The following is a 27,394-nucleotide window of genomic DNA, read 5'->3' as shown; positions in this document are numbered from 1 at the left end:
ACATCTTAGAACAAAAAGCACGAGCTCACCAGCTCCACGTTACCCTGCGGCTATCTGTTCACGCTACATTTGTGTTAAGAACAGTTGTCTGCGTAATCTGTGTTTGTGTTGCGAAAGGTAAACTGTTAATGGTACGTTTGTGTTGAGAATGGCCTTCTTACGCTACTTTTATGTTAGAAATATCTAACTGCTCACGGTATGTTTGTCTTTTGAAAGGCCAACTGTTTATGGCATGTTTGTGTTTCAAACTGGACTGTTGGGATTAGGGTTAGCTAACCGTACCTGTTCTTTAAGCTATAGCATTTTTTGTTACGAACGATGGTTCTGGTAACTCTCTGCGCCACATCTGTTAGAAAAATACAATCTACGTATGCCGCGTCAGTGTAACGAGCCGCTAACCGTTTAACCTGTGTCACGTGAGGCCGGTTCATTCTATATCTGCGCTTAAAGATCCGCGTCAGTGAGGGGGCAGGTCATCGCGTCAGGCTCAAACACCGAGTCACAAAAGCCGGGTCAATCGACCTCATTCATGTCCAGACATTCTTCTTCGTGAAACCAACATCAACAACAGGGACGGCCTTCAGCTGGAGAAAGAGAATGAAAGGAAAGGGCAGCAGAGACATGGCTCCGCTGGTCGAAGCTCTCCCCAGACAGCCCTCCGCACCACGGCTGGTCATGAGGAGGCGGTACCCTTTAATGGGGGGGGGGGGGAAGTGGGAGGGATGTGGGAGGGCGGGGAGGAATATTAACCAGCTATTGAAACAGATCCCTTAATTAAATCAGCCAAGCTTTTCAATTGTCTGTGGAGTTGGTGGTAGGGGAATCGGGGGTGGGCGGGGGGACGTAGTCGATTAGCAGACGGAGCTGTGGGAAAGTATAGAATTAGGTGGAGCTTTGTGACGCAGAGCTCGGGCTGCAGTGAGAATGGCACCGCGGCGGTGGTGGCGGAGAAGCCATCGATTTATTCCAGGCTTCCTCGGCCCGTTTCAAAGTAATTATTATGGATTTTCAGAGTTCCCTCTGTGCCTTACGTTCAGGGTCTACAGTCGCGATGATGAGCTCGCCGTGAACCCGTTTTAACCCACTTCAGTGGGTAAGTGTTTCGTTTTATAATAGGCAGAATAAGGCGGTAAAGGGGGGGGGGGGGGGGGGGTCAATTTCAGAGTCAGTTACAAAATGTTCTCCAAAAGAACCTGGAACTGCACTTTAAGAGGGGTGTGTGTATCTTCAATGCTTTATCTACATGCGTGTGTTTCCTGTGTGCGCCTGCATGTGGGTGTTTCCAAGTGTGTGCGTTGTCTGGATGTGCGTGCGCGTGTGTAGGTGTTTGTTTTTGTATCTTGCTGTGAGTTATTAATGTATGTGTGTGTTTGTGCGTTTGTATGTGGGTGATTCTGCATTGTTTGGTTGTGTGTGGGTGTCTGTATAGGTCTGTATTTATTTATTCATTCATTTATGTGCGTCGGCTGAACCTCGCCGCCCACGTGTGCGTGTCAGAGTCGCTAACAAAATGTCCTCCTACAGAAAAAAAATGAAAAAATGCACTTTCCCTGCCCTCCCGATCCCTGGGCTGCTTCACTGGGACTCCGGTTCTTTAGTCGACTGAAAAAGGTGATCACATGGATTCTTCCGGATCGGAACAAACAGAAAGTGGATCAGAAGTCACACGAGGCCCGTAAAGTAGGCTGGCTCCGCATTTTTCCATCTTCGGGCCGGGGCTATTCTCCGGAGGCCCCTGTCAGCGCAGGAGTGCTGATATCACGGAAAGCGGCTCGCTCTTGTTCTGATCTGTTTAGCGACGACCCAGGGGTCTCAAATTAAAGCTAAATTTAGACGAGAACATGTAAATTTGCAATCGTTCTGACACCCGACATCACAACAAGGGATAAACCACGACGCGCGTACCTGTCAGACGGCCCCTAAGCGCACCGCTGTGAAGTACTGTACAGTACAGTTTGACGCAGTATGTTACCAACTGGATGTTACAGTATAACACAGCCTGGTACAGGATTATATACTGCAGAGGAACCCAGAATAACAATACAATACAGCAGAGGATTATTCTTGACTGTTTAGTCATTTAGACAACTTCAGACATCAGGAATCAAACTCTAAAACCTTTTGGCCAACCTCTACACTATACTGCTCCCTTATATTAATATAACATTAACTTCAAGCATAATTGCCTGAGTCGTTTTTTAAGGTTCATCTTGCATTTAGCGACAAAGATGTCTAGATGATTTAGGCAGATAGTGTTTATGGAATGTAAAAAGTAGGGCTGAACGATCGAATTCAAATCAAAATCGCGATGTAATAGAATGCGGCATGCAAATCGCAAAGGCTGCGATAAAAAAAAAGTGATTTGTTATCGTTACTGACTGGAAATCAGTACGATTCAATTATTTTTATTTTTATTTTACAATTCAATAGTTAAATAAAGAAGTTTATAATTCAAATTAATCTCAACACATCGGCCTGGCCTAAAGGAATGAGCAGTTTTTATGTTGACTGCTTCCAATGTTGTGTTGCTCATACTAAAGAATTATGTATTTATTTTTTAGTGAATAATACACAACATAAGGAATTTAATAAATTATAAATTTGCAGATTAAATCGCAATCGCAATATTGGTCAAAATAATCGCAATTAGATTATTTCCCCAAATCGTTCAGCCCTAGTAAAAAAGCACTCTGATTGGCTTAGGATACAGCCAATGAGGCACAGTGAATCAGCAGCATTAGGAGAGTAGAGTTAGATATACCAATTTGGGCAAAATATGACCATGACATCTATAGCGATAAACCCAGAACGCTGTGCGGTCTTGAGGGTGGTTGGAAAAAAGTGCTGCCTCTTGGCTGCCTGTTTGCATGTACAACTCTTTCCAGTCTGTAACTCATTCCTGACCATGAGACGGACAGATTTAAGGTCTTGCCGAGGTAGTTGGTATTAATCTGGGACAATAAATAAATGTGACTTCTTAACCAAATGAAAAACTTTTGAAATACGTTTCACGTTTAACGCCAGCCCAGACGTTATTACCCGAATGAATCATCGCGAGTGTGTCAAGGCGCGAGGAGTGTATCGCCTAATATTTTCCGTCAAGTTTGCCCGAGTTGTCGGAAGTTTCCGACAAAATGTGATTAACAATTCACATTGCCGTCGGCACTCCCGAAAGTGGGTCGTATTGCGTTTAAATGATGAAGAGCAGTGTGCTACTCCTTACCCAAACTCAAGACTTTTTTACAGGCCACAGGTAGAACCAAAAATATACGACCGCCCCGAAAACGACGATTTCATTAGAATTTGATTTAACGCATACATAATAGTAAAAAGATAATACGTCCCTCGTGAACCCCGGGCGGCAGGTTGGTGCGGAGGCTGGCGGTCTCCGCGGCGTGATGTTGGGGACGGGGCTGTAAACGGTCCGTCTGACACCACCAGACCCCAGCCGCCCCATTCCACTCGATACGGTTTCAGCGCGGCCGTTTTACAGCCGGAGGCGCTTAAAAAAGCGGCGACATCGCCATAACTCCACAAACTGCTGTACTGCCACCATCCCCGAAAACCACGTGTGTGTGCGTGTGTGCGTGTGTGTGTGTGTGTCAATGGGCGCGCACACACACACACACACACACACACACACACACACACACACACACAAAATAAGTCAATTGGGCTATTAGTATCTGACTGAGTCTGAGGAGAGGAAGTTAAATAAATCTCAAAGTGAAACTGTGCGTGTGTTTTTGTGTACTTAAATGTTTGTTTGGGTAATTATTTTTGTGAATGCGCATGTGTGTGTGTGTTTGTGTGTGTATCTGCACTTCTATGTCTACATGTGTGTGTTTCCTGCGTGCTTCTGCACGTGTGTGTTTCTAAGTGCGTTCATTGTCTGCATGTGCTTGCATCTATATATTTTTTTGTCGTGTGTATCATGTATGTGTGTGATTTTGCATTGATTGTTTGTGTGTGGGTGTCTATAGGTCTGCATTTACTTGTGTGTGTGTGCGCGTGTGTGTGTGTGTGTGTGCCTTTGTGTGTGTGTGTGTGTGTGTGCGCTCGTGCGTGTGTGTGTGCGGGTGGCTACGCAGTGGGGTGTCAGTGAGGTCGCTGGTGGAGAGAGAGAGAGAGAGAGCGAGAGACAGAGAAACGGAGAGCGAGTGACACACATCACCAAACACTCACGTAATTACATGCACTTGCGCGCACAAACAAACACACACACAGATCATCATGTAAACAGATAGAGAAATACATCATAAACAAACCCACAAAGCCAATGCAGGAATTCACAAACAAAACCTTTATGTCATGTGAATGAGACTGATACAGGGAGGAAGGGAGGAAGACAGAGAGAGAGAGAGAGAGAGAGAGAGAGAGAGAGAGAGAGAGAGAGAGCGAGAGAGAGAGAGAGAGAGAGAGAGAGAGAGAGCTCTACAGATGGATCACAGGTGGCTGTGTTGTTGCTATTAAACACATGTTTAAATACAGCCATTTTGCTGTCTGTGTGTGTGTGTGTGTGTGTGTGTGTGTGTGTGTGTGTGTGTGTGTGCGTGTGGGTGTGTGTAGTTCCATGTCACTGAAAACGGCAACAGAAACATCCATATCGTCCATAGAACACTATTCTAGAATAACTATTACATTAGATGCAACGCATAAATTTATACATCCCTGAAGACAAAGCACGCTTATCCAGCTCTGTTCTGGGTATCAAACACACGTACTGAAACATCCACAGATAATCCCCTGTATGTCCGTTTCTCACGCTGCAGTGTTGAAGTCTGTTACAAACAGGCTGTCTGCCTGTTTGTAACAGACTTTAACACTACAGCGTTAAAGTCAGTCATTTGCCACCTCATCACAAACCTACCGCTGTTCCCCGCCGAGGGAGAGGAGACACAAGGAGAGACCTAATGAGGCAGAGAGACAAGCGGACCGACGGTGGTGGGGACGAGACAAGACGATGTTTACGTCTGACTTCACACAAATTCCATAGCAGTGTCGTGTCGTGTTTCGAGATACACTGTGTGTTTAATATGAATTACATAAACTAAATAAATAAAACATAAAACTGGCGCTGGAGATGAATACCAAGATGTCAATAAACAAAACAGACCAGGCCCTACGGCAGACCAGAGGCAGGAAAACAGGGGGAAGAAGGACAAAATGGCACAGCGATACTAGCGGTGGCTAGCTTAGCAAAGAACAAGACCGGGAGGAATAAACACAGCATATATATATTCTACTTGATGTGTTATGTACAAACTGGTCGGGACGGGGATTATCCTTAATTTATCTTTTTCTGTGTATAGGTAGCACGTCATTGGTGACAGAGGACAGAGTTAGTATTTCTATAGGATGGCTTCAATGAGGTGATAAGAAGTTTGATTAAAGAAGTTAAAGTCCGTCATCCAGAGAACAATCAAACAATTGCTATCATTCTTATTATAAAAGCTGAAAGAGATCCAAGAAGAATAATATCTGTGAAAGGATGTGATTTTGTTTTAATTATAAACGCATACTCCCACATGCTCTAGAAGCCGATATATACACATTTATAAAAGCCTGTGTCTTATGTAGGAGTCTAAGGCACAGAATACATACTGTAGGGCGCGCACACACACACACACACACACACACACACACACACACACACACACACACACACACACACACACACACACACACACACACACACACACACACATTAATTACCATTTCTTCCATGATTTATGCATTGGAAGAAAAAATATCGCCAGTGAGCTAACAAATAACTGCTGCCCTCAGACATATTTCACTCCTATTTGGACCAGTGGCCCTAAATATTTATACAGACATTAAAATAAATAGGTTAAAAAACCCTCACATGCCGCGAGTGTTGTTGATCTGGCTGCTGTCGATAAAACAGAAAAGTTTAAATGTATTCCAGGCCTGGAGCGGCGACATTGGTACGAACACGCAGAAAGGACAGTCATATTTCAATTGCCCTGGGAGGTGAACTTTTAGCAGCTTTACCCACAATTATATAAGAAGGAAAACGGAACAAAAACCTGCTCTTGTATTAATTGTGTGACATTTTGTTCTCGTGTTGAATTCATTCAAACCCCTTAAAAAATACAACTTGAACTATGCGAAACACAAACCACTCTGACCCTGAAATGTTAAATAATATTGGCCTACTCAAATTTACATAATTGCCGTTTTATTATAAAAGGCCAAGATGGAGGCGTAGCCGCGGGCTGGCTGGAGTATAGCTAGCTATGCTAGCTAGAGTGCGAGTGGTACCACCTAAAGAAAAACAAATATACAGATATATTTCATAGGTCCAACGTTTTCAAACCAACCCGTGAAACCTTGAAAGTGCACAAAATGCATTCCTTGGTTGTGCCATTGGACTAGCGCGAGACTAGAGTCACGAGTACTTGAAAAGTAATCATGAAAATACTTTAAGGCACTCATATCTTGTTGCTTGTGGAAACTCGATCGCACAGCACATTGGGTCAAATATGGATGTAGTCTCTTATTGTTCAAACTCACTCAAAACGGCCTTGGTTAAAAGCATCTGCAGAATTCAGAACTGTATCTTGTCTGCTTTCGAGGAGTCTGAAGTAAATTCTGGGACACTGAGGGTTAGCACTACAACAGGGCCCGTGTTCCACCACTGTGTCATTCGGGGGGCAGGCCAGGGAATGAGGAGCTTCGACAACAACAAGTTGATTCAGGGCGTTCAGTGAGGATTGCCCGAGCAAGGAGTTAAACGGTGGGTTGTTTACAGCGTCTTTGGAGGCCTCTCTTGCTCGCTAGGTCAAAACAAAGGTTCAAGCTCGAGTCCTGACCAATTTCCAACCGGTTCTTTGTTTCTTCTGCAGCATCACACCAAAACATTTAGGTAATGATGGTTGAATAAATAAAAGGATACTTTCATACATAGTTCTTCAAACGTGACTGTATAATACTTCTACTGTGTTAGCTAGTGAAGACAGCCGTCCTGTACAACGATGAATAAATATTATGTTGCCGTATCGGTGGTGTACAAAACACAGATAAATGAAGCCTTGCCCTAGCCGTTATCAAGCCATTAATTTAGCCCCGAGCGGTCCAACTCTCGCCCGTTCGACATGCAGACAATCGCTTTTAATTACCGATTGTTCCGGAGAAAAAAACATACAAGAGGAGCGCAGAATGGATCGGTTGACATTTTGGCGCGCAGCCGAGCATAAAAACAAAAGCAGAAGCAATTACAGTGGATGGAGCGGTGATTAGGGTGGATGGCACTCCGCTGACACTTTATTTGTTTAGGTTATCATCCCTCCAGTGCTTTGCTCATGCGCGCCGGTCAAGTCGTGTCTGGGAACACAAAGGTTGCTGGGTAGCGTGGGCGGACGTGGATTGCGGACAGACAGACGCGCGTGCGTGCGTTGAATTCTGACTAACAGTGGTGCGGGCGACTGCGGGGAACAGCTAGCCATACATCGAGACACTCAAGGCCATTTAAGGTGTTGTTTGGGGGTGCTTTGAATTAGCTCGGGAGATAGAGCGGGTTGGCTGGTAACCATACGGTTCGATCCCCGGCATCTCTTAGCTTAGTGTCGAGGTGTCCCTGAGCAAGACAGCTCACCCTCACTACTCTGGGCAGAGAGGTGTGGCGTCCACTGTCTGTATGAGCTATCGAAAGGAATCATGATGGTCACCCGGCATTACTCCCCACGGAGTCTCAGCTTCCAAGGTGTTGGCGTTGCAGAGTTCCTATACTCTGGAAGCCCAGAATGAGGCCCTACTGTGGCCCTCAGATCTGAGTTATTCCGGCAGCGCAACGTGACTGAAATCGTCTTGACGCGACGGTGGCATAATATAATTAACGTTGAACAATTCCGTGAGTGTGTGGATTAGGGCGTATCCACGGCGATGGACAATGCACTTTCTGTTCAGGCAGGCGTTTCCGCGGCCTTGATTGGGTGCTTTGGACTGATCACTGACCCTGTTGTCTAGGGGCGGGGCAGGATAGCGTCATGGTTACCATGTACACTTACTTAATTAACCAAGTCCATTTGCACAGCCACTTCCACGTCAACTGTCTCTATGCTTCCCAAACACAATCAGTTGGAATCAGAAACCAGTGAGGCTTGGAGCATTAGGAACAGTTGGGAATGTGAGGAATAATCCTCTCCAAATGTTCAGCCGTCCAGCGGCTCTGTGGAGTAGTTGTTGTGTATAACAGGAAAAAGATAACGAGTTTAAACCGGTCGAAACGAAGACAGAAGGGCCGCCCTGAATCACAATGGCCAAAAAATGCTCCGTAACGACAAACAAATTAGGAAATTGACAAATCGGGGGGTGGGTTTGGAGATTAATTGAGAGGCAGAAGAGGGAGCTCCAATTAACGGCAAATCGTTAAGTCGTTAAGGTCGTTAAGGGCTCGTCATCCGTAGTGATTAACGCCCCCCTTCATCCATCACGGGACGCCCTCCCACGCAGAGCGGTGGTGGAATAACCGCGCGGGGCTGGGAGTGGCGGTCGTTTCTCAGATGCCAGCGCCGTGTAAATCCGTCAGGTGCGAGGGACCCTGAACCGGGCAGGAACAACGTACATCATTCCCGCTTTACACACCTGCTTGTCCCATCCCATTTCACTCAAAATGTCCTTGATCTCCCGCCCTCCATCCCTCTCTCTCACTCCTCCCTCCCCCTCTTCTTGATTCCCTCCTCCTCCTCACCCCCCGTACCTCTTTACCTCCCATCTTACCTACTTTCGTCCCTCTCTTCCTTTCCTTTTCCTACACCCCTCCTGCCTTCTCCCCTCCTTCATTTCCTCCCCACCTGCCTCCCTCCTTCCCTCCCCCCCTCTCCTCAATGCTCCGTTCCCTCCACCATGTCCTCTCCCTTGTCTCCGTAATTGTTTCATATGCTCTGAAGGCTAACCAAACACCATTCACAGACAGATGAAAATAAGGCTGTGCCCTCATCAAGTCAAGAACCATTCATCCTCGCTCACGACGCCCACTCTGAAGTCGGCCTTCGACATCAGACTCAAACTGAACATGAAATAATTTGGAATAATCAAATAATTAGACGGATTGAATGGCGACTCGTGAGCAAAAACCTAGAACTATGCTTGAAGGGAATACAGGAGAGAGAGCAGGGCCGGACTACAGTCTAGGTTTAGTTCTGGAATCAAACCCTGCTGGAGGAATCGGTGAAAAAAAACTAAACCCTAATTCGCGGGGCACAGTCAAACCGCTTAGCCTCGCTGTTAAGCCCGAGCAGACGCATCGCGGCACCGCGGCGGAGGCGTTGTGAAACCGGAGATACAGCGATCATTATCGGCTCGTGAAAAACAAATAACAAACATAAGGAGGAGGGCGAACGATGGTAATGTTTCCAGCACTATGGGAGGGACTTCCTCCAGGCGTGGAAGTGAACGAGTGTTTTCAGGCCCCTTATGAACGGAATGAACGCCTCCTCACTCCCCTGTCTCTCCCTCTCCTCACTCCCCAGTCTCTCCCCCCCACCTACACACACACACTCTGCATTAAGAAACCTTAAGCCACGCTAAGGGCTACTGCATTAGCATCCTGATACCGACCACACTAGAGTGGTCTCTCTCTCTCTCTAAAAAAATTCACCAACGCCGGAATCTCTCTCTCTCCCTCCCTCCCTCCCTCCTTCCCATAGTGTTTATGGGGTGGAGGAAGGGGGGGAGGGCGGTTTAATATCCGACCTTGAGAGCAATAAGAAGCCCGTGGCTATTGATCGGGATTGGGTGAGGTGGTTAGGTGGTGAGGGGGTGAGGTGGTGAGGGGGTGAGGTGGTGAGGGGGTGAGGTGGTGAGGGGGTGAGGTGGTGAGGTGGTGAGGGGTTAGGTGGTGATGGGGGTTAGGTGGTGATGGGGGTTAGGTGGTGATGGGGGTTAGGTGGTGAGGTGGTGAGGTGGTGATGGGGGTTAGGTGGTGAGGTGGTGAGGTGGCTGCTGGGAAGCCTGTTGCGCCGGGCCCGGCCCTAGTTTGGGGGGTCCTGTTCCTGGTCTCGGACCCCTCAAGCCGGCCGCCAAAGAACCAGAACTACTCTTGGACACACCGTCGACCGGCGACGAGACGAACAACGCTGCCCCTGCTCCACCACAGCGGGCCCCCGTCACAATAACGTCAGCAGCCGGCCCCTCATCAACCGGTCATGTGAAGAACAAAACAAGGCGGTGGAGGAGGAGGAGGAGGAGGAGGAGGAGGAGGATGGATGAGGAATACCGGTCGGGGGGGAACGATGTGGAGCCAGCCCAGGACACGGCTCTGGAGGAAGTACCAGGGCACCGGAGCGATCTTGAGGAGGGCCGAGGGGAACCTTGAGTGAACCGACACGGGACCGCCCCGCCAGCCGGCCGTCTCTCTCCAGCGGGCGCCAGTGAGGGCCCTGTTTAACGGGCCCCGGCCCGCCCATAAAGCCTCGAGCACAACCTCTCTCTCTCTCTCTCTCCCCCTCTCTCTCTCTTTCTCTCACTCTCACTCCCTCCCTCTCCCTCTCTCCCTCTCTCTCTCTCTCCCCCTCCCTCCCTCTCTCTCTCTCTCTCCCTCTCTCTCTCTCTCACTAAAGGGGTCTCCGATGGACAGTTGGGGTTCATCAGCCCGGACGGTCACTTACGCAGTAAAGGGGTCTGTGTGGTGTTCCGACGGCGCTCCTGATAGAGGCGTGGACTCCGTTACGCTCCAGGTATTGATTCCATCTGCCCTGGCCGGGAGAGCAGGCCTTTAGCAGCGCCATTTAACAGCTGTAGGCACCGGCTAAACCACCCCACTGGGGGGCTCGGGCTGCTAACCGAATGCATCCGAGATTGGGGGGGGGGAAGGGGTCGGTGGAAAGGCAGGGGTCGGGGGGGGCATTGGAAAGGTGGGAATGGTCATTGGAAAAGGTGGGAGTGTGGGTTGGGGGTCGTTGGAAAGGTTTGCTTTACCGTCGACTCTCTCTGAAGCCCCGCCTTCTCCCCACGCTAAAGAGAACACGTGCACAAGACCGCCTGCACGCTAACCTTCAGTGGATTTCAAACGATATTCCGCGTAAAGCGCTGTGTTCGCCTTCGACCTCCTCGCCGCGTGTGTAATCGATACCGTGCGTTTTTAACACCACCTCAGAAAGCCGCGTTCCTCTGTCCGTTCTCTGTCCCCTCCGTCGACAGACAGAACAACGTTTTGTGGTTTTGTTGACCTCAATAGATTCCGTACCGCCCTGCCGCCCAGCGAGAGGCCGGCCTGTCTCCAGAGATATAAGTGGACCGGTTACCAAGGCGATCGGCCGGCCCTGGCACCAGCAGCCCCGGGGCCGGGGCGCTGACCTGTGGAGAGACCGCTCACGCATCGACGACTTTCCACGCCCTCGGCCCTCCAAACAGCTCCAGCCTGCCATATTCCTCCCCCCCCCCCCCCCCCCCTCCCCTCCCCCCCCCCCCCCCTCCCCCCAGAGTCTCCCCTCTTTTCCATCGGTATGATCCTTTGCTTATCTCTATTTATCCGGGCGTTCTCTCCATTTTTGAGAGGTCGCTCCTACCTCAGCCTCGTCGAGGGATGTGTGTGCGTGCGGTTTACACACAGACGCGTCCTTGAGTGAGATGTGGTGACACAAATGCAGGCGGAGGAGAGGGGAGAGAGTGGGAGAGAGAGCGGGAAAGAAGGATAAATGGAGCGGTGAGAGTTGAAGGGTTTTGCTGTATTTGTGTATTCCTCCTGCTCTCCTGCCCTTCCCTTGGCAAAACTAAAGCAAAGTACGTTTTAGCTTGACCTTGGCGGCCATTTCCCTTCCTTTCCTTTCGTAGTGAAGTGAGGGCCTCTCACTTTTTCCTCACTTTGCCGTCGACGGAAGAAGGAAAGTGGCCGCCCAACCGCCGGGACAGACTGAGATTTTGCATTGCCAGAAGAAAAGCAAAGTCTGTGATTCAACTGATACACAGGAAGCATTCACACATCTCGCTCTCTAGAATCACAGCTTTAATTTGTTATCCAAAGGGCTATGTGTCCGTGTGTTTGTGTCTGTGTATCCGTGTTAGAGTGTGTGTGTGTGTGTGTGTGTGTGTCCGTCTGTGTGTGTGTGTCTGTGTGTGTGTGTCCATGTCCATGTCCGTGTGTGTGTCCGTGCGTGTGTGTGCTTTTCAACACTCCTTTCATACAACCGTAATAGTTAAGCTAATGCTTTTCTTCCCCATTTCTAAACACCTGGGCTGCGTAGCGGCGAGCTAATGGATGTGTCTGGACCGCGGCGGGATCGTCACCGCGGCGACGGGGTCGCCGTGTCGGACGTTCATTATTCAAAGCCATTGCAAATCCGAGGCAGGACGGGCACCCCTGTGCCATCCTAACAGGGTAGAAAACACACCCATCTGTCTCTCTCTCTCACCCGCTCACCCTCGCTCTCTCTCACCCACTGTCTAATTTTTCATAATTAGCGTTTACGTTCTCCCCCTTTAGGGAGGTGTAAAATGTTTTATGGTTTAAGCCCGCCAAAGATAGCTTGAAGCTAATGCGGAAGGTTAGAGTGGAGGATCATTGTATGCTAGCCGTTAATGCTAGGAGATGCTAATTAATCAGTCCCCTTTGCCTCGGTGAGAACGCATTAACATATTTGGCGCAGGCCTACTGTGGCGGTGGTTTAAGTGGTGGCTACGCATGCTTTTAGCCGCCGCAAGCTAATGAGAGAGGTTAAGGTTTGTGGAGTCAAATATAAAAACCTCGGCGGAGTTATGTTTTAAGGCGAGTGACATCCAACATGGCTGGCGGAATTGTGTGTTAAAATTCAAAGAATATAAGACGAGGGGTGAGCCGGGATAGTTCTGGTCGTCTAATGGGGTGGAAGCCAGTTCCTCCATTTTGTGAGACACACTTCAGTTTGTCTTCATCTTAATGACATCATTTCCTGCTCTCGGCGGACAGGACTGTGACAGCCAGGAAATGAGGAGACGGGGAATTAACTTGACCTGCCCAGCGGGGAAGGACACAGAGAAGGATGGAAAAGAAAGAGAGAGAGAGAGAGAGAGAGAGAGAGAGAGAGAGAGAGAGAGAGAGAGAGAGAGAGAGAGAGAGAGAGAGATGAGGCCGTGATCCCCGGTGGAGACTCAGAAAATGGGTGCCCCTCAAAACAGTCGAAACCTTCAATTCACGGAAACATTCGGATGAATGGAAAAGCATTGCCCAAGGCTCTTTCACTTTATCGACCCACAGAAAACTTTATAAAAACCAGGGCTGGAGACAAGGACAAAGCATAAACGGGGTCTTTTTGTTTCCCCTCCTCTGATGCACACTGTAAACCGAGGGACTCTGACTTTGTATTTGCAAAGTTTCTTGACGCCAGTCACCGGGGAGGGGGGCTTTTATTTTGTAAACCTGGAGCTGTTGTTTAATGTCCCCAATACGCCATGCTGCTCTTTTTTGCCTTTTAGGTATAATTTTTGGGGCTTATTGAATAGCAATTCGCTCATATTTATTGCTCGTGTTAGCTTGTGATTTGTAGCGTACCTTTGGCGGCGGCGACTCGCTTGCGATCGATATAAAAGGATGATAGCATATACTATATTTTTTTATATGTTGTTCTTTTACTGCTATATAATAATACTCGTGGGGGAAAAGCACAAACCCAACGCAGAAATATGTACGTGTTCAAACTGTGTTTGTCCACTCTCATGGAGCCTAGTCCAACAAGGAACCTTTTGATTCCCCCAGACGCCAGGGACAACTGTTGTCCCTTGCGTTATGTGGCTTAGGAGGTAGAGCAGATTGGCTGGTAACCGGGAGGTTGCTAGTTCGATCCCCAGCTCCTCCTAAGCCGAGTGTCGAGGTGTCCCTGAGCGAGACGCCTCACCCTGACTGCTCCCGACGAGCTGGCTGTCGCCGTGCATGGTTGACTCCGCCGTCGGTGTGTGAATGTGTGCATGAATGGAAGAATGTTAGTCAGTATTGTAAAGCGCGGCCACTGGTTAGAATAGCGCTGTGTAAATGCAGTCCATTTACCATTGTTCCCAGATAGTAGAGAATTACTATTTTATTACTGTCCACAATTGAGTAAATCCAATAAAATTTGGGTTGAAAAAAATGAATGACCCTCACGACCTTGAGTTGTCATCCTGTTGTCGGGGATATCGGATTGGTGCTGAGAAAGGAACGATGAGAAAGATAATAGACAAAAGGAGGTACCGGGGCGGTTATGTAGGGAGGCTGATTGTTGGGCCCTTTGGGGTCTGGTGTTGTAATGCCTGCGGGGAGGGGTTGGGGGGGTCTTTGACAGAGCCTTGAGCACAGGAGCCAAGGTCTAGTCTGAAGCCCAGCATGAAGTCTGCTCAACCTGCCTCAGGGCAGCGGTTTAGCCCAACACCCCTACCAGTGAACCGCCCCAGCCTGGGGACGGGAATCACAACAAACAGAACCCTGTCCGACCCGATACACAAAGGCACCGGGAACAGAACACACCGTTTTCCTTTGTAACCCGGGTGGACGGGGTGTCAGCCGTTAAAGCACGCGGACCTGGGAGGCAAAGAGAGGTGTAACAGAGCTGCTGTTGAACCGTGGGAGCAGAGCCTCCTTCCCTCCACGTACGGGAGGCACGGAGTCAGTAGTCTCGCTTCAGCAAACAGAGCAAATGTTGTTTACCCGATCGTCATCCGCACGAAAAAGAGGCGAAAATCATCGGAGGAGCGCGACTTTCACAAAAGGCTCGCCTTGGGATCTTTAGGGAGTGTCTGGGGAGCGCACGCGGGCTGTGATTCGCCCTCAAAGTCATCATCCTTTTATCACTTTAAACGAGGCTCTGGTACACTTAATGAAGCAGAGACGGCGGGGGTTTTATCTACGCTCAAAGATTAGCGCGGCGGCGCAGTGCAGCGTTGGGGGAGAAGAGGACTCTCACAGAACTCCCTCAGCTGTGTAATTCAAGCCGCCGAGAGAGCGATGACTTCACGAGACCGTAATGGCATATTTACTAGTTTGGAAACGTTATTGAAAAACTCTAAAACAGTCATAAGCATGAAATTGAATACAGCAGCGAACAGAACATAATATTTGAAAAACAAGGGGGGGTTTTCAGTTTAGTCATGAGGGGGGACTATATGAAGGTATACTTATTAAATACCACTTTCTGCGGGGGGGGGGGGGGGGAAGAACGCACCCCCAAAAACAACAACAAACATGTGCAACAGATTCCGCCGCCGCCGTCGACGCAATTACGGGCGCCAGGGCCGACGGCGTGACGAGACGGAGGGTGGCTTCGTACTTCAGGTACGTCCTATCTCATATCTATCTGTTTCCATGGCTACAGATGAGAACAAAGGACGCATTTAGATTTCCATGAAAGGCCTCCTCCTCCAAGGTAGAAATTATGTTCGGATTGTGGGCTTTTTTCTTTTTTGTCCCCCCCACCCCACCTTCCGCCCCCGAAAAAGTAGACAAGATAATTTTGGAAAAGAGAGCGCACAAGATAAAAGCACAATTTGTCTGAAAAAAACGAAAACAAAGGTCTGACAAATCTATTTTCCTCTGTTCTCAGATAGGAACACCTCTATGAGCTGACCTTTTTAAAAGGATAAGATATCCTAAAAAGTGCCATTAAAAGTCTCATAAAACAGTGAGTGCCAGAACACATTGTTCAGACCGGCGTTCGACACACGGGCCAGGCTTTACGATCGAAGATTCAGATATAGCTACCCGTTCACGGCCAAATTTACAGGCAAACAATTTCAACTGATTGCACGAATAACGACCTGCAACCACATAGAGTGGCGAGATGTACATTTGATTTATTCATTTATTTATTATTTTTTAACAACAATACATGCATACTGCACCAGAAACACAAGCTCATTTACATCTGCGATCCCTCGACACGTGGGATGTCGATATTACCAGCAGATGTTGATTAAAATGTGTGTGTGTTTGCGTGTGCACGTGTGTGTCCTTGTGTCTTTGCATGTGTCTTTGTGTGTGTCCGTGTGTGTGCCTTTGTGTGTGTCTGTGTGTTTGTGTGTGTGTGTGTGTGTGTGTGTGCGTGTGCCTGTGTGTGTGTGTGTGCGTGTGTGTGCCTCTGTGTGTGTGTGTGTGTGTGTGTGTGTGCGTGTGCCTCTGTGTGTGTGTGTGTGTGTGTGTGGTACAACAAAGGGTCAAAAACTAGCCAGAAACAAAGTTCTGGGCGTGCTGGGCTGAGGAGGGGTGCATTATTCACCCAGGGGCCATCTCCTGCCTCCATCTTGAACCGTTGTCTCTTCCAATCCCCTCCACTCAGGAAGACGACCTCAGCGGCCATAACTCTGGTGCTGCCCTGGGTGAGTGTGTGTGTGTGTGTGTGTGTGTGTGTGATAAAGAGAATGTGTGTGTGTGTGTGTGAGAAAGTGTGCGTGTGTGCCTGCGTGTATGTATGTGTATGGGTGTGTGTGTCTCCGTCCGTGTCTGTTTACACTGTGAGGGATGGAGGGCCACAGGCCGTCGTCGTGGTGACAAGGAGGAAGGTGAGATCTAATTATTGCCCACCGTGAGTGCAGCCAGCCTCCAGAGGTTAATCACTGGTCGGACGGCTAATTCTGCCTGGACAGACACACAGTAATTACAGCTGGCCCTATGTCTGTCTGTCTCTCTCTCTCTCTCTCTCTCTCTCTCTCATCTTTTCTCTCAGTCTCTCTGTCTCTCTCTCATCATTCCTCTCTCTCAACTCAGAGAGCTGAGAGAGATGCCTTACTCACTTTGCCTTACTCTTCTTCTGTCTGTCTCTCTCATCCCATCTCTCAGTTTCGATCTCTCTCTCATTCTTTCTCCCTGTGTCTTTTTCTCTAAACCTTTGTCTCTCTGTGTCTGTCATCCCTTCTGTTTTCCCTCTGCCTTCCTCTTATTCTCTCTAAATGTTTCTCTCTCTAATCCTTGCTCTCATCCTCCCTTTCTCTCCATCTCTCTCTCTCTACATCTCTGTCTCTCTTGTTCTTTCCCTCTCTCTATCCCTCTATGTTTCTCCCTCACCATTTAAATGTGTTCTTTCTCCTCTCTCTCCAACTCATCCTCTCTCCTTCCTTTTTCATTCTTAATCCCCCGCCCCCTACTCATTGCACAAATGCAGAACTACACGCACACTCGCGCGCACACAAACATATAGGCAAACACAAACACAGGCGCACAGGCCGCTTTACAGAGGAGAAAACATTTGTGGTGTTTTCCTTCTCCTCGTCGTTTGTACTCTTATTCATCCCGCCTCCTACCTCTTCACCGACCCATCATGCCTTGGTGCTCAGTGTGGAGGCGTGAGGTGTGCTTTAGATAGGGAGCGAGAGCGACGTTATCACCTCGTTCTTTATCATCTCACCTCCTCTTCATCTCACATTTCCTCTTCCTCAACTTTACTCTCCTCATCACCTTCTTCTCTTCCTCTTTCACCCTCTGTCTCTCCCACTCTCTCTCTGGTCCGTTCTCTCACCCACTCCCCATCATCTCCTCACCTCTCCATCGTTTTCTCCCTTGTTCCCCTCCCCCTGCTCCTTCTTGCATGTCAGAACACTATCTCCAGGTCTCAGCATGGACGCTCTCTCCCCCGTCTCCATCTCCCCCCTCCCTTTCTTTTTGTTTCCACACACACTTTTTTCTTCAGAGCGTCCCCAGGAAGCAACAAGCTCCTTGGACTGAGGTCCCATCATCTCTCGCTCTCCCTCTTGCTCTACACGCTTTTCACACGATTCCTACATCCTCTCTTCCTGCTCCAGGCCATCTCCCGCCCCATGGGGTCATGCAGTGGTCCCAGACTCTGATCAGTGAGAGGTGGTTCCTGCTCTCACTAGCTACCTTCTCTCTGGTCGTGTGGGGAGGGGGGTAACCTCTCACTCTCTGCATCCTCCCTCTCTTCCCCTCACTCTGTCCCACACTCTCCCTCAAGCTCTCTGTCACCAGTCTCTCTGCCTCTTTCTTATCCTCCCTCTCATGTCTATTCTCTCTTATTTTATAGTCTCTTCTCTCTTCCTTTCTTTCTCTTTCCTTCTCTCTACCTTTCATCCCCTGGGAGAATAGAGGAGAGGAGAGGATGGGAGAGGAGAGGAGAGGAGAGGATGGGAGAGGAGAGGAGAGAATGGGAGGGGACAGAGGAGAGGAGAGGATGGGAGAGGAGAGGAGAGGAGAGGATGGAGGGGACAGAGGAGAGGAGAGGATAGGAGGGGACAGAGGATGAGAGTTTGAAAGAAAAGGTGTGGGGAGGAGATGAGAGGAGAAGAGGGAAGTGGACCAGGCTGATAGTCAACAGTGCGGAGGGATTGGACATCGCAGCAGCCCACGGGCAAACCACAATCTATTCCCAGAATAAAACTTCCCCTTCTCCTTCAGTTCCGGACTCATCTCCGCACGGGGACTGCGGCGGCCCCGAGCGACGGCCGTGCCCACACACTTCCCGCTCTAAACTACTGCTTCTTGGCAGCCATTTCCTAGAATTTATTTAGTGGGCGCATGTGTCAGCGTGAGAGAGTTTGCCAAGGGAGTGCTTCGTACGAAGACGAGAGCGATGATGAAGGCCCCCTGACAACAGCCACAATGGGATGGTCTGTTAGTGAGGGGTGTGTTTGTGTCCCCACCGAAAGGTTTTGGGTTCGAATCCCCGAGATGTCTGCAGTCTATTTGCTCGCGGAGCCGTGACGCTGAGGCATCGCGTCGATCGGGTAAACGTTTGACGGAGGAGGGCGGAGGAGGAGGGACGCAGATTGGACGAGCAGAGAAGGAGGAGAGAGGAAGAGGAGGAGATAGAGGAAGAAGAAGAAGAAGAAGAAAAAGGACGAGGAGGAGAGAGGAGGAGGAGAGAGGTGATAGGAAAAGGAGGAGGAGAGGCAGAAGAGGGAGGAGGAGAGAGGAGGGGAGGAAGAGGAGGAAGAGGAGGAGGAAGATAACTGGGCGATCTGTGTTCATGTGCAGGAGAGGATTACTGCAGGTAGCTTGTGAGGTAGTTCTCTTTAAGTTCTCTTTAAGGTTAAAAAAGACAGAGGTTAAAAGGTTAATGACGGCCTGGGATTGCATGGTGAACATGTCGGCCTATCATAACACGCCGTGTTCGAGAGAGAGACGGGCTGTTAGCACGGGAACCGGCGTAAGAGGATTGTGACTGCACCTGTCAGGCTTTGATCGGATCATTGGAGTAAAAGTGACAAAACACGCGTTCTGCTTGTTAGCGACGTGTCAGCTACTGTGAAGCCGTTTATACCAGATACGGGAACGCGGAGTGGGGAGGCGAATAAACAAGTTAAAGAAATGAGGTGTTAGTTTTACACACATAGGACGAGAGAATCCTTAATAGGTTTCTCTCCGGAGCGCAGAGTAGACGTTGATCGAAGCCATGCTGCCTTTCATCTGTCGTTGGTTAAGTTTGTTTTGAAGTTTTAGTTTCGCTAGCGATTCAGGACAAACACGTCGATCACATGATTGGCCGATGATGTCCACCGTTTCTATCTCTGAGAGGAAATAAACTGACTGCAAAGTTCACTCTCTGTCAGGTCTAATTTCACATCCAGATTAGTTCTTTTAGCCAACAAAACACATCCAACCAAACCAAACCACATCCAACCAAATCAAAACACATGCAAACAAACCAAACCACATCCAACAAAACCAAAACACATCCAACCAAACCAAACCAGATCCAACCAAACCACACCACATCCATCCAACCGAACCAAACCACATCCAACCAACCCCCTCCAACCAAAACATCCTACAACCCAACTGTCACATCACGAATACCAATCCCCCAAAATATTGAACAAAACCAACGCAAAACTCTGACAGGAGAGGAAATGGGGGAGGTCAAGAGAAATGAGAACAGATTGAGCAACCCAAAACAAAACACTGTTAATTGGGAGGTTTTTGAAAGCAGCGGGTTGAGGGAGGGGCAGTATTTGGGTGTGGTCGGGGTTTAGGGTGTGCAGCTGCAGTGTACTGGGGGGGGGGGCGGATAGGGGAGCTGGAGGTATGGGGGGGGGGGGGGGGAGGGGGGCCTAGCCTGGGTGAGGAGCTGCAGGGTATACGGGGGGGATGGGGGGGCTTGAGGGTATCAGGGGGGGTGGAGGGGGGCCTACCCTGGGTGAGGAGCTGCAGGGTGCGGACCTCCTCGCGGACGCGGAGCTGCAGGACCTGCTGCAGGATGTGCTGCCGCTGGGCCTCCTGCATGATGCCCATTCGCTCCAGCTTCCTGTCCGTCAAACGCATCAGAGCCCGCCCTGCAGGGGGAGAGAGAGGGGGAGACAGAGGTGGTTAGCAAACGAGGCCGGGGGGAGGGAGAGAGAGAGGGACAGAGACCACACTGGGGGAGAGTGGGAGGGAGAGAGAGACCACAGTAGGACAGGGGGAGGGAGAGAGAGACCACAGTAGGACAGGGGGAGGGAGAGAGAGACCACACTAGGACAGGGGGAGGGAGAGAGAACGAGAGAGAGACCGCACTAGGCCAGGGGGAGAGCGCGAGAGAGGGAGACAGAGAGAGAGAGGGACAGAGACCACACTGGGGGAGAGTGGGAGGGAGAGAGAGACCACACTAGGCCAGGCTAGGGAGGGGGAGACAGACACAAAGAGAGGGGGAGAGAGACAGAGAAGAGAGAGAGAGAGAGAGAGAGAGAGAGAGAGGGGGAGAAAGAGAGAGACAGAGAAAGAGAAAAAGAGAGAAAGACCACACAAGGCAAGGGGGGGAGAGAGAGGAGGAGGTGGGAGGGAGCAGGTGTTGGGAAGATAGGATGGGGAGGAGAAAAGATTTGGAAGGTAAATAAATGATGTTTATTTAGTATAATGCAAGTAAAGGGAAATGAGAGGAGAGGTTTAGGGATGGAAGGAGACAGAGAGAGAGAGAGAGAGATAGAGAGAGAGAGAAACGGAGAATGGAGGATGAGTAACCAAAATGGGAGAGAACAAGAGAAAAAAAAAAAAATTGATACAAAATACAGAGGAACGAGAGGAATGACAGAAGAGGAGGAATTTGAAAGATGCAAACAACACCAAACAAACATACCGTAACAGATCCGTAACTAGGGATCTGTTAACCAGGCCTGAAAGGCTCTGGAACATTCCTCCGCTTCAAGGGGAACAGTCACGTATCAATGAGATAACAGAACCGACTGCCACTCAGTCCACTCAGACTGCGTTCCTCGTGAACACTGAGTCGTTACCAGCAGTGGTTTGTCTCTGACCCACATATCCCTGATTTAATCCCGTGATGAAAACATTACTATGGAACTCGATAGATATGAAGGGATTCGTGTACAGAATCATTAGAAGTTTGAGTTTTTAACGATAAGCTTCAGAAATAAGACCAATGACCATCATAGATAGATCGATAGATAACACTTTTTTATTATTAATTAATTAGTGATGAAGACTGATACTGTACCACGTGAGGGAATTAGTACAAACACACGATTTAACTATATCTTAACCATTTCTCTGCGACATGTGCATGTTGTGTATGTATGGCCTCGAGTTTCTCCACCAAGAGTTCACCATAACTCGTAGCTACATCTTGTTCCACTTTTTCATTCTGCATCGGCAACGCTTTGTGAACTTTTAGTCTTCAAAAGTTGCGATAAGAGTCTTTAAAGATGCGGTACAAACAAAGTGTATTATTATAATAACGATTGAACTACGGTAACACCGAACACAAAGAACACAAAAGCTTTAAAATAAGCTGCATGTGTTCCTTGGTTTCCTCTCTGACTGCAGGGGCGACGGAAGCTTCTGGGCTCGCCTTGGGGAGCACGGCGGCCATCTTGAAGACGTTCCAACCGAATAAAGGGTTGCCATGGCAACACCTTGAACTTCGCATGCTATTCCAGGATTGGGAGTACTCCACAAAGTCGTAGACACACAATATACCCAACAAACGGCCCTTTCAGACAAACAGATGTGATAAGGGCTGTATACGGATAAAATAAACTTGACTTCACTGCTCTTCTACTATTTATGTTTCTTAGTTGCTACCTATAGTGGTTATTTATTACACATATATTAATGAGAAGGTAGGGGTTAGAGCATATTGCTTAAAGGAAACCTACAGGCAGTGTTGTGCCTGAACGCGTTCATTGAACGATAGTTCATGAACTCGTTCATATTTTGGGCGAACTGAACGCACTGTATTACTGCCTGATGAACGTTACTGTGAACTCGTTCATTCTGGTGTCTGTGAACGGCACCCTCACTCGGTTTAACTTCATTCAATATGGGGGTTATTTGTTTATCAACACGGCGGATGCGCGCGCAGATCACCGTGTTGTTTGACCGGTTGCCATGGTAATCTCCGTATGGTTAATTTGCAGTTGCGGTGTTGCCAGCTTACTGTTACATTAAACTGTAATCAGAAAAAGCGGTTATATGCTATAGACCCTATAGTATCTGTCGTATAAAGGCTGGGACGAATTTCAAATTATAAATATGTACACTTTATTTTGAAAGTATAGACCGGTGCGATTCCCATTGAAACGAATGGCGCGGTGATTATTCTTCAAAACGAGAGCTGTTAAATTGTGGAAAATGAATTCAACTGTAATCAGACAATGCGGTTATATGCTATATACCCTAGAGTATCTGTGGTATAAAGGCTGAGACGAATTTCGAACTACAAATATGTATATCCATAACGTTAGCTCTCTGGCTCAAAGCTCAGCGGACTAGAATACCTCATAGAATCATTGCTTGTTGGCCGGAAACGGAAAGGGGGGCTGTTCACGTTTGGTTGTAGTCTTTTCGCTCGGTTGTCCGTCTCATCAGTAGGGCTAGAACCGAGCGAAAACACTACAACCAAACGTGAACACACCCCCTTTCCGTTTCCGGCCAACGAGCAATGAGTCTTCCAACAGAAATCAATGGGATTTACAAAATGTGCAATAAAACACGATAGAAACTGTATTTCGCTACGATACTTGATTCAACCACTCTATTTCATCCTAGACAAACCACAAAGTGGGCTCAATGTTCAAAATACCGGAAAAAACGAATAGCTCACAGCAACATATTGAAAAAAAGAACTATGAACTAGTTCATTTTTTGGAACTGTGAACTTAGTTCAAAATTTTGAATTATGAACGTTTAACGGAACTAGTTCATTTTAAAATTTGTGAACTGAACTTTGAACTAGTTCACGTAGAAAGTGAACTTTCCCAACACTGCCTACAGGTAGACTTCATACTTGGGTTTCAAAGTTAAAAATTTTCAGCTTCGTCAAACACCTTGAGTCAAATAAATCATAGTAGGGGTCAGATAGTGTGGTTGTCACTTTATTTCTATATTCAATTTTGTCAAGGTAGTATTTACCGCTGACACTTCTAGTAGCGATAATACTGGAATACTTCAACTACAGCTAAAAAGGCTGGGTATCATTGGGTTATCGTTGTGTGATATAAATACCATAAACAACAATTATATCATTACCTTCATTATAACCATGATAATGATAGCTTTGTAAATATAGCCCTGTACGACGGTGTTATGAAACGCCGATTAGAAATTATGATCTTCACATGACTTCCTCCGTTTTCAATTCCCTTCCCCCTCAGTCTCTCTCAGTCTCTCTCAGTCTCTCTCTCTCTCTCTCTCTCTCTCTCTCTCTCTCTCTCTCTCTCATATCTTGAGCAAAGAGACTCCGGCCCTTAACAGAGATCACGAGAGACACTACAGTTGTTACTCAGATCGTTTCAGATTAAACTTTAATTTCCAAATGGCCCATAAAAGCCCTCCTGAAATGCCCTCCTCCTCACCCCCTCTTTAAACCTCCACCACCCATAATGCACTTTGGTCAATGTTTGGGCCCATTAGCTTGTTTCGGAGCCTAGAGTAGCGGGGCGGGCAGTTTGCCATCTCAACGCAGCACAGCAGGAACCGGTTTAAACAGGAGCCGGGCACCGCTAAGTGTTCACCGTACCGCTGACTGCGTTGGCACCAACTTGCCGACGGCCGAACGCAAAAAGCACCACTTCGGCGCCGGCAGTTTAGGTCAAACAGCAGGGTACAACACACTTAATACTCTCCCAATGGGTTAGCAATGGCTCCGGAAGCGGTCGTTATGGAAACGCTGCGGAGTTAGCTGTGGTCGCCAGGGCGCCCAGATAGTGAGACGAAAAGAGGGAGGGGGGGACACTAAAACCTGGGTGGTGGAGATTATTAGTCTTGGTGGAGAAGAGCAGCTATGCAATGGAATGGGATGGGAGAGAGGGAGAGACAGAAAGAGAGAGAGACAGGGGAGAGAGAGAGAGAGAGAGAGAGAGAGAGAACAATTATTCTTGTGTAACTTAAATATTGCTTTGGTAATACTGTATTCAAACAGTCATGCTAATAAAGCACTTTGAATTTGAGAGAGAGATAGAGATAGAGAGATAGAGAGGGAGAGGGAGAGAGAGAGAGAGAGAGGGAAGGGGGGAGAGAGAGAGAGAGAGAGAGAGAGACAGAGGGAAGGGGGGAGAGAGAGAGAGAGAGAGAGAGAGAGAGAGAGAGAGAGAGGAGAGAGAGAGAGAGAGAGAGAGAGAGAGAGGGAAGGGGGGGGGAGAGAGAGAGAGAGAGAGAGGGAAGGGGGGAGAGAGAGAGAGAGAGAGAGAGAGACAGAGGGAAGGGGGGAGAGAGAGAGAGAGAGAGGGAGAGAGAGAGAGAGGGAAGGGGGGAGAGAGAGAGAGAGAGAGAGAGAGAGAGAGAGAGAGAGAGAGACGAACGACGTGCAACTTGGATCTACATGGATCTATAAATATTGACCACCGCTCTTCTTCTCACTTCATCATGAAACAGGACACAGATCGTCATGGCAACAGCATTTTCATTTCCAGTGCTGTCCAGAACTATACATCTCCAATAACTGCATGCACTCACTCAAATAAAAAATTATTCTTCAAATTTTTCTCTGTCACAGTTTATGATTCTGAAACATGAGCAACATGTGCACTTAATCAAGCTCTAGAACGTCTTTAACACATCCACCACTTCACAGCTCCAACAACCCCACCTGTTGACCACCAAGATGGGCTGACCCACCTGACACACACCCACTGGACTGTACCATCGGGCCCGGCTGGTAGGGGGAACCATCCATCATCCACAACACCTTGTGACGTCACTAACTGGCGGGTTTTGAAATTGGCTTGCTGACAACGATTACCTGACGCGCCGGGTAACCTTGAAAGGGCAGACTCTTTCAAAAGATACTAGGCAGGTGATTTGATGAACCCTCTGTCAATCACGTATCACATAGATCAGATGGTTCCTAAAAGGATGCTGATTGGTCCAAACCACAGTGGTCATCCCTTGAAAGGGGAGGCACTTTCAAAAGTTACTGGGCGAGGGATTGGATGAATCATGTGTCCATCACGTATCACATAGATCAGGTGGTTACTTTGGACGCCGATTGGTCCAAACCAAGCGAATAACCAGCGACCCAGTAAGATGGATCCTGGTGTGATGATCCACGAAACCAGCTTTCCCCCAAGGTTAGAGCAGCACTCTGGTGGATGATTTAACTGTGCTTTGAGTAAAGATGTGTGGCTCCGATCAGTGTAATCTGCTATTGATTATACCGGCCTGGGATCTGTGTGCGTAAAAGGGGGGGGGGGGGGATGGAGGCCGGGTATTCCTGGAAGAGTCTGACGTCGACGCTGAGGAGAACTAGCATGTCGGCCGTTTGTGCCGTCTCGTTCTATTAGCGGTATTTAGTGTTGTTAAGTGTTGTTTAGTGTTGTTTAGTGTCTGCTTGGCTGAAGTTGGTGGGGCGTGCTGACGGTGACATCATTGGCCCGTTTCTAAAGCCAATGGTAAATAGCAGCAGCAATAACCCCGGTTCGGCCAATAGGGGGTGCGCTTGGCTACGCTTTAAGGATATGCTTTATAAGCGGCGATTTTCCTTCGATCGCTCACTCTACCTCTCTCGCTTGTTCCACTTCCCACATTCAAACTCTATCGCTCTCCCTCGTACCACCTCCCTCTCTCTTTCACTCGACCTCATTCCACCTCCCTCTCTCTCTACCCCTCTCTCTCCCGATTTTCCCCTCCCTCTCTCTCTACCGCTCCCTCATTCCACCTCCCTCGCATTCCCTCTCTCCCTCCACCTCCCTCTCTCTCTGCGTCTCCCTCGTTCCACCCCTCCCTCTCAACTTCTCTCTCCCAACCTCGCTCTCTCTCTCAACCTCTCTCTCTCTCAACCTCTCTCTCTCTCAACCTCCCTCCATTTCCCATTTCCCTCCCTCTCCCCTTCCACCCTGTGTAGTATTTGAATGAGGAAGTGGGCGAGAGGGAGGGGGAGATGAAGGCCGAGGGAAACAGAATACAATGGCAGAATAATATTGCATTATGATCTGCAGGCAGTGCCATGCACTGCATCAATTTGAAAGCACTCGCCAAATGAAATTGGGGATTCATGTACAAAGGCGCACACACACACAAACACACAGGAATAAACACACACACACACAGCTCGTAGGAATTAGATTAATGAGCAGTGTGGAGGCAGATTCATCCACATTCATGACCTTGCACGCTCGCACACACACACACGCACACACACACACACACAGATACACTAACCAAACACACACACACACACATAGACGAACCACACACACACACACTCACGCACACACACACACACACACACACACGTTTTCCCAGCTTAGCCAGCATTCGGATAGGTAAGAGGACGGGTTATTAAGTATTTATTCCACTCTTCTTTAAAACATGTGGCCACAGAGACCTGCTCTATTGGGCTTCATTAGAGTCTGCGAGCCAGATGATGTAGAAAAACCTCTTTAAAACATCCTGACAGGATATAAACAGTGCAGGACGCCTGCTACTATTACAGCCTATTCATAATTTACAGCCTTATAACATCGTACATCAGGCCGGGTGCTGTTAGCCCGGTGAAGCTTTCATCCATTCACTGCTTTGTGCAGTGAGAGCAGTCCTGCTAGATGGATAGTGAGGGTGAGAGAAGGAGTATTATTAGTTGTATTAGAGTATCAGTTACATAGATTTCTAGCTAGCTTCCCCCACACACAAATCTCAGTGTATTGTACATAATGTACAGTAGATTATGTTTAGGGGGGGGGGGGGGGGGGGGGTGTCGCTAGGGGTGTTTAGCTTCCAACTGAATGTTTCTGGGATTGAAACAAAATTTCCACAGCGTTACCAAACCTGTAGGTCCTTGAGGAGGACTCTCTCACCCCTTAAACGTCCCTCAATGTACGCTAATGTAAGGTAATCCACCGTTAGTTGCTTTGGATAACAGCAGTTGCTAAATAACTCTTTAGTATTGACTAATAAGTAAGTAGTAGTAGTGTAAAAACGTTGACAAACACATAAAACTCAGAGTTCTCCACAGTGGGATGGATCTAAAAACAGAAAAAAAAAACATTTATTCAATCCACAACGGGTGATTATTCCTATATTCGTGTTGTCAGGTGTGAACATAGCTCG

The 27,394-nt window shown here is 48.3% G+C and overlaps 2 protein-coding genes across 4 annotated transcripts in view; both read right to left on the bottom strand.

The window, feature by feature from the left end:
- Positions 1 to 27,394, bottom strand: part of LOC307085091 (exostosin-1b-like) — a gene marked incomplete at its 5' end in the record, with an annotated part of 412,390 nt that overhangs the window by 147,900 nt on the left and 237,096 nt on the right. The window lies entirely within an intron of this gene.
- The window catches only part of LOC307084501 (sterile alpha motif domain-containing protein 12-like), an 88,653-nt gene that overhangs the window by 32,811 nt on the left and 28,448 nt on the right, over positions 1 to 27,394 (bottom strand). For all 3 annotated transcript variants that reach the window (XM_079748907.1, XM_079748906.1, XM_079748908.1), the window contains exon 4: positions 20,047 to 20,187. In XM_079748907.1, coding sequence (XP_079605033.1) covers positions 20,047 to 20,187 — 141 coding nt within the window. The remainder of the gene's footprint in view (positions 1 to 20,046; positions 20,188 to 27,394) is intronic.

The sequence above is a fragment of the Pollachius pollachius genome (assembly GCF_949987615.1).
Source record: "Pollachius pollachius genome assembly, chromosome: 13".
In the NCBI taxonomy this organism is placed as follows: Eukaryota; Metazoa; Chordata; class Actinopteri; order Gadiformes; family Gadidae; genus Pollachius; species Pollachius pollachius.
The sequence above is the reverse complement of the archived record's forward strand: the minus strand, read 5'-3'. Positions and strand labels throughout refer to the sequence as shown.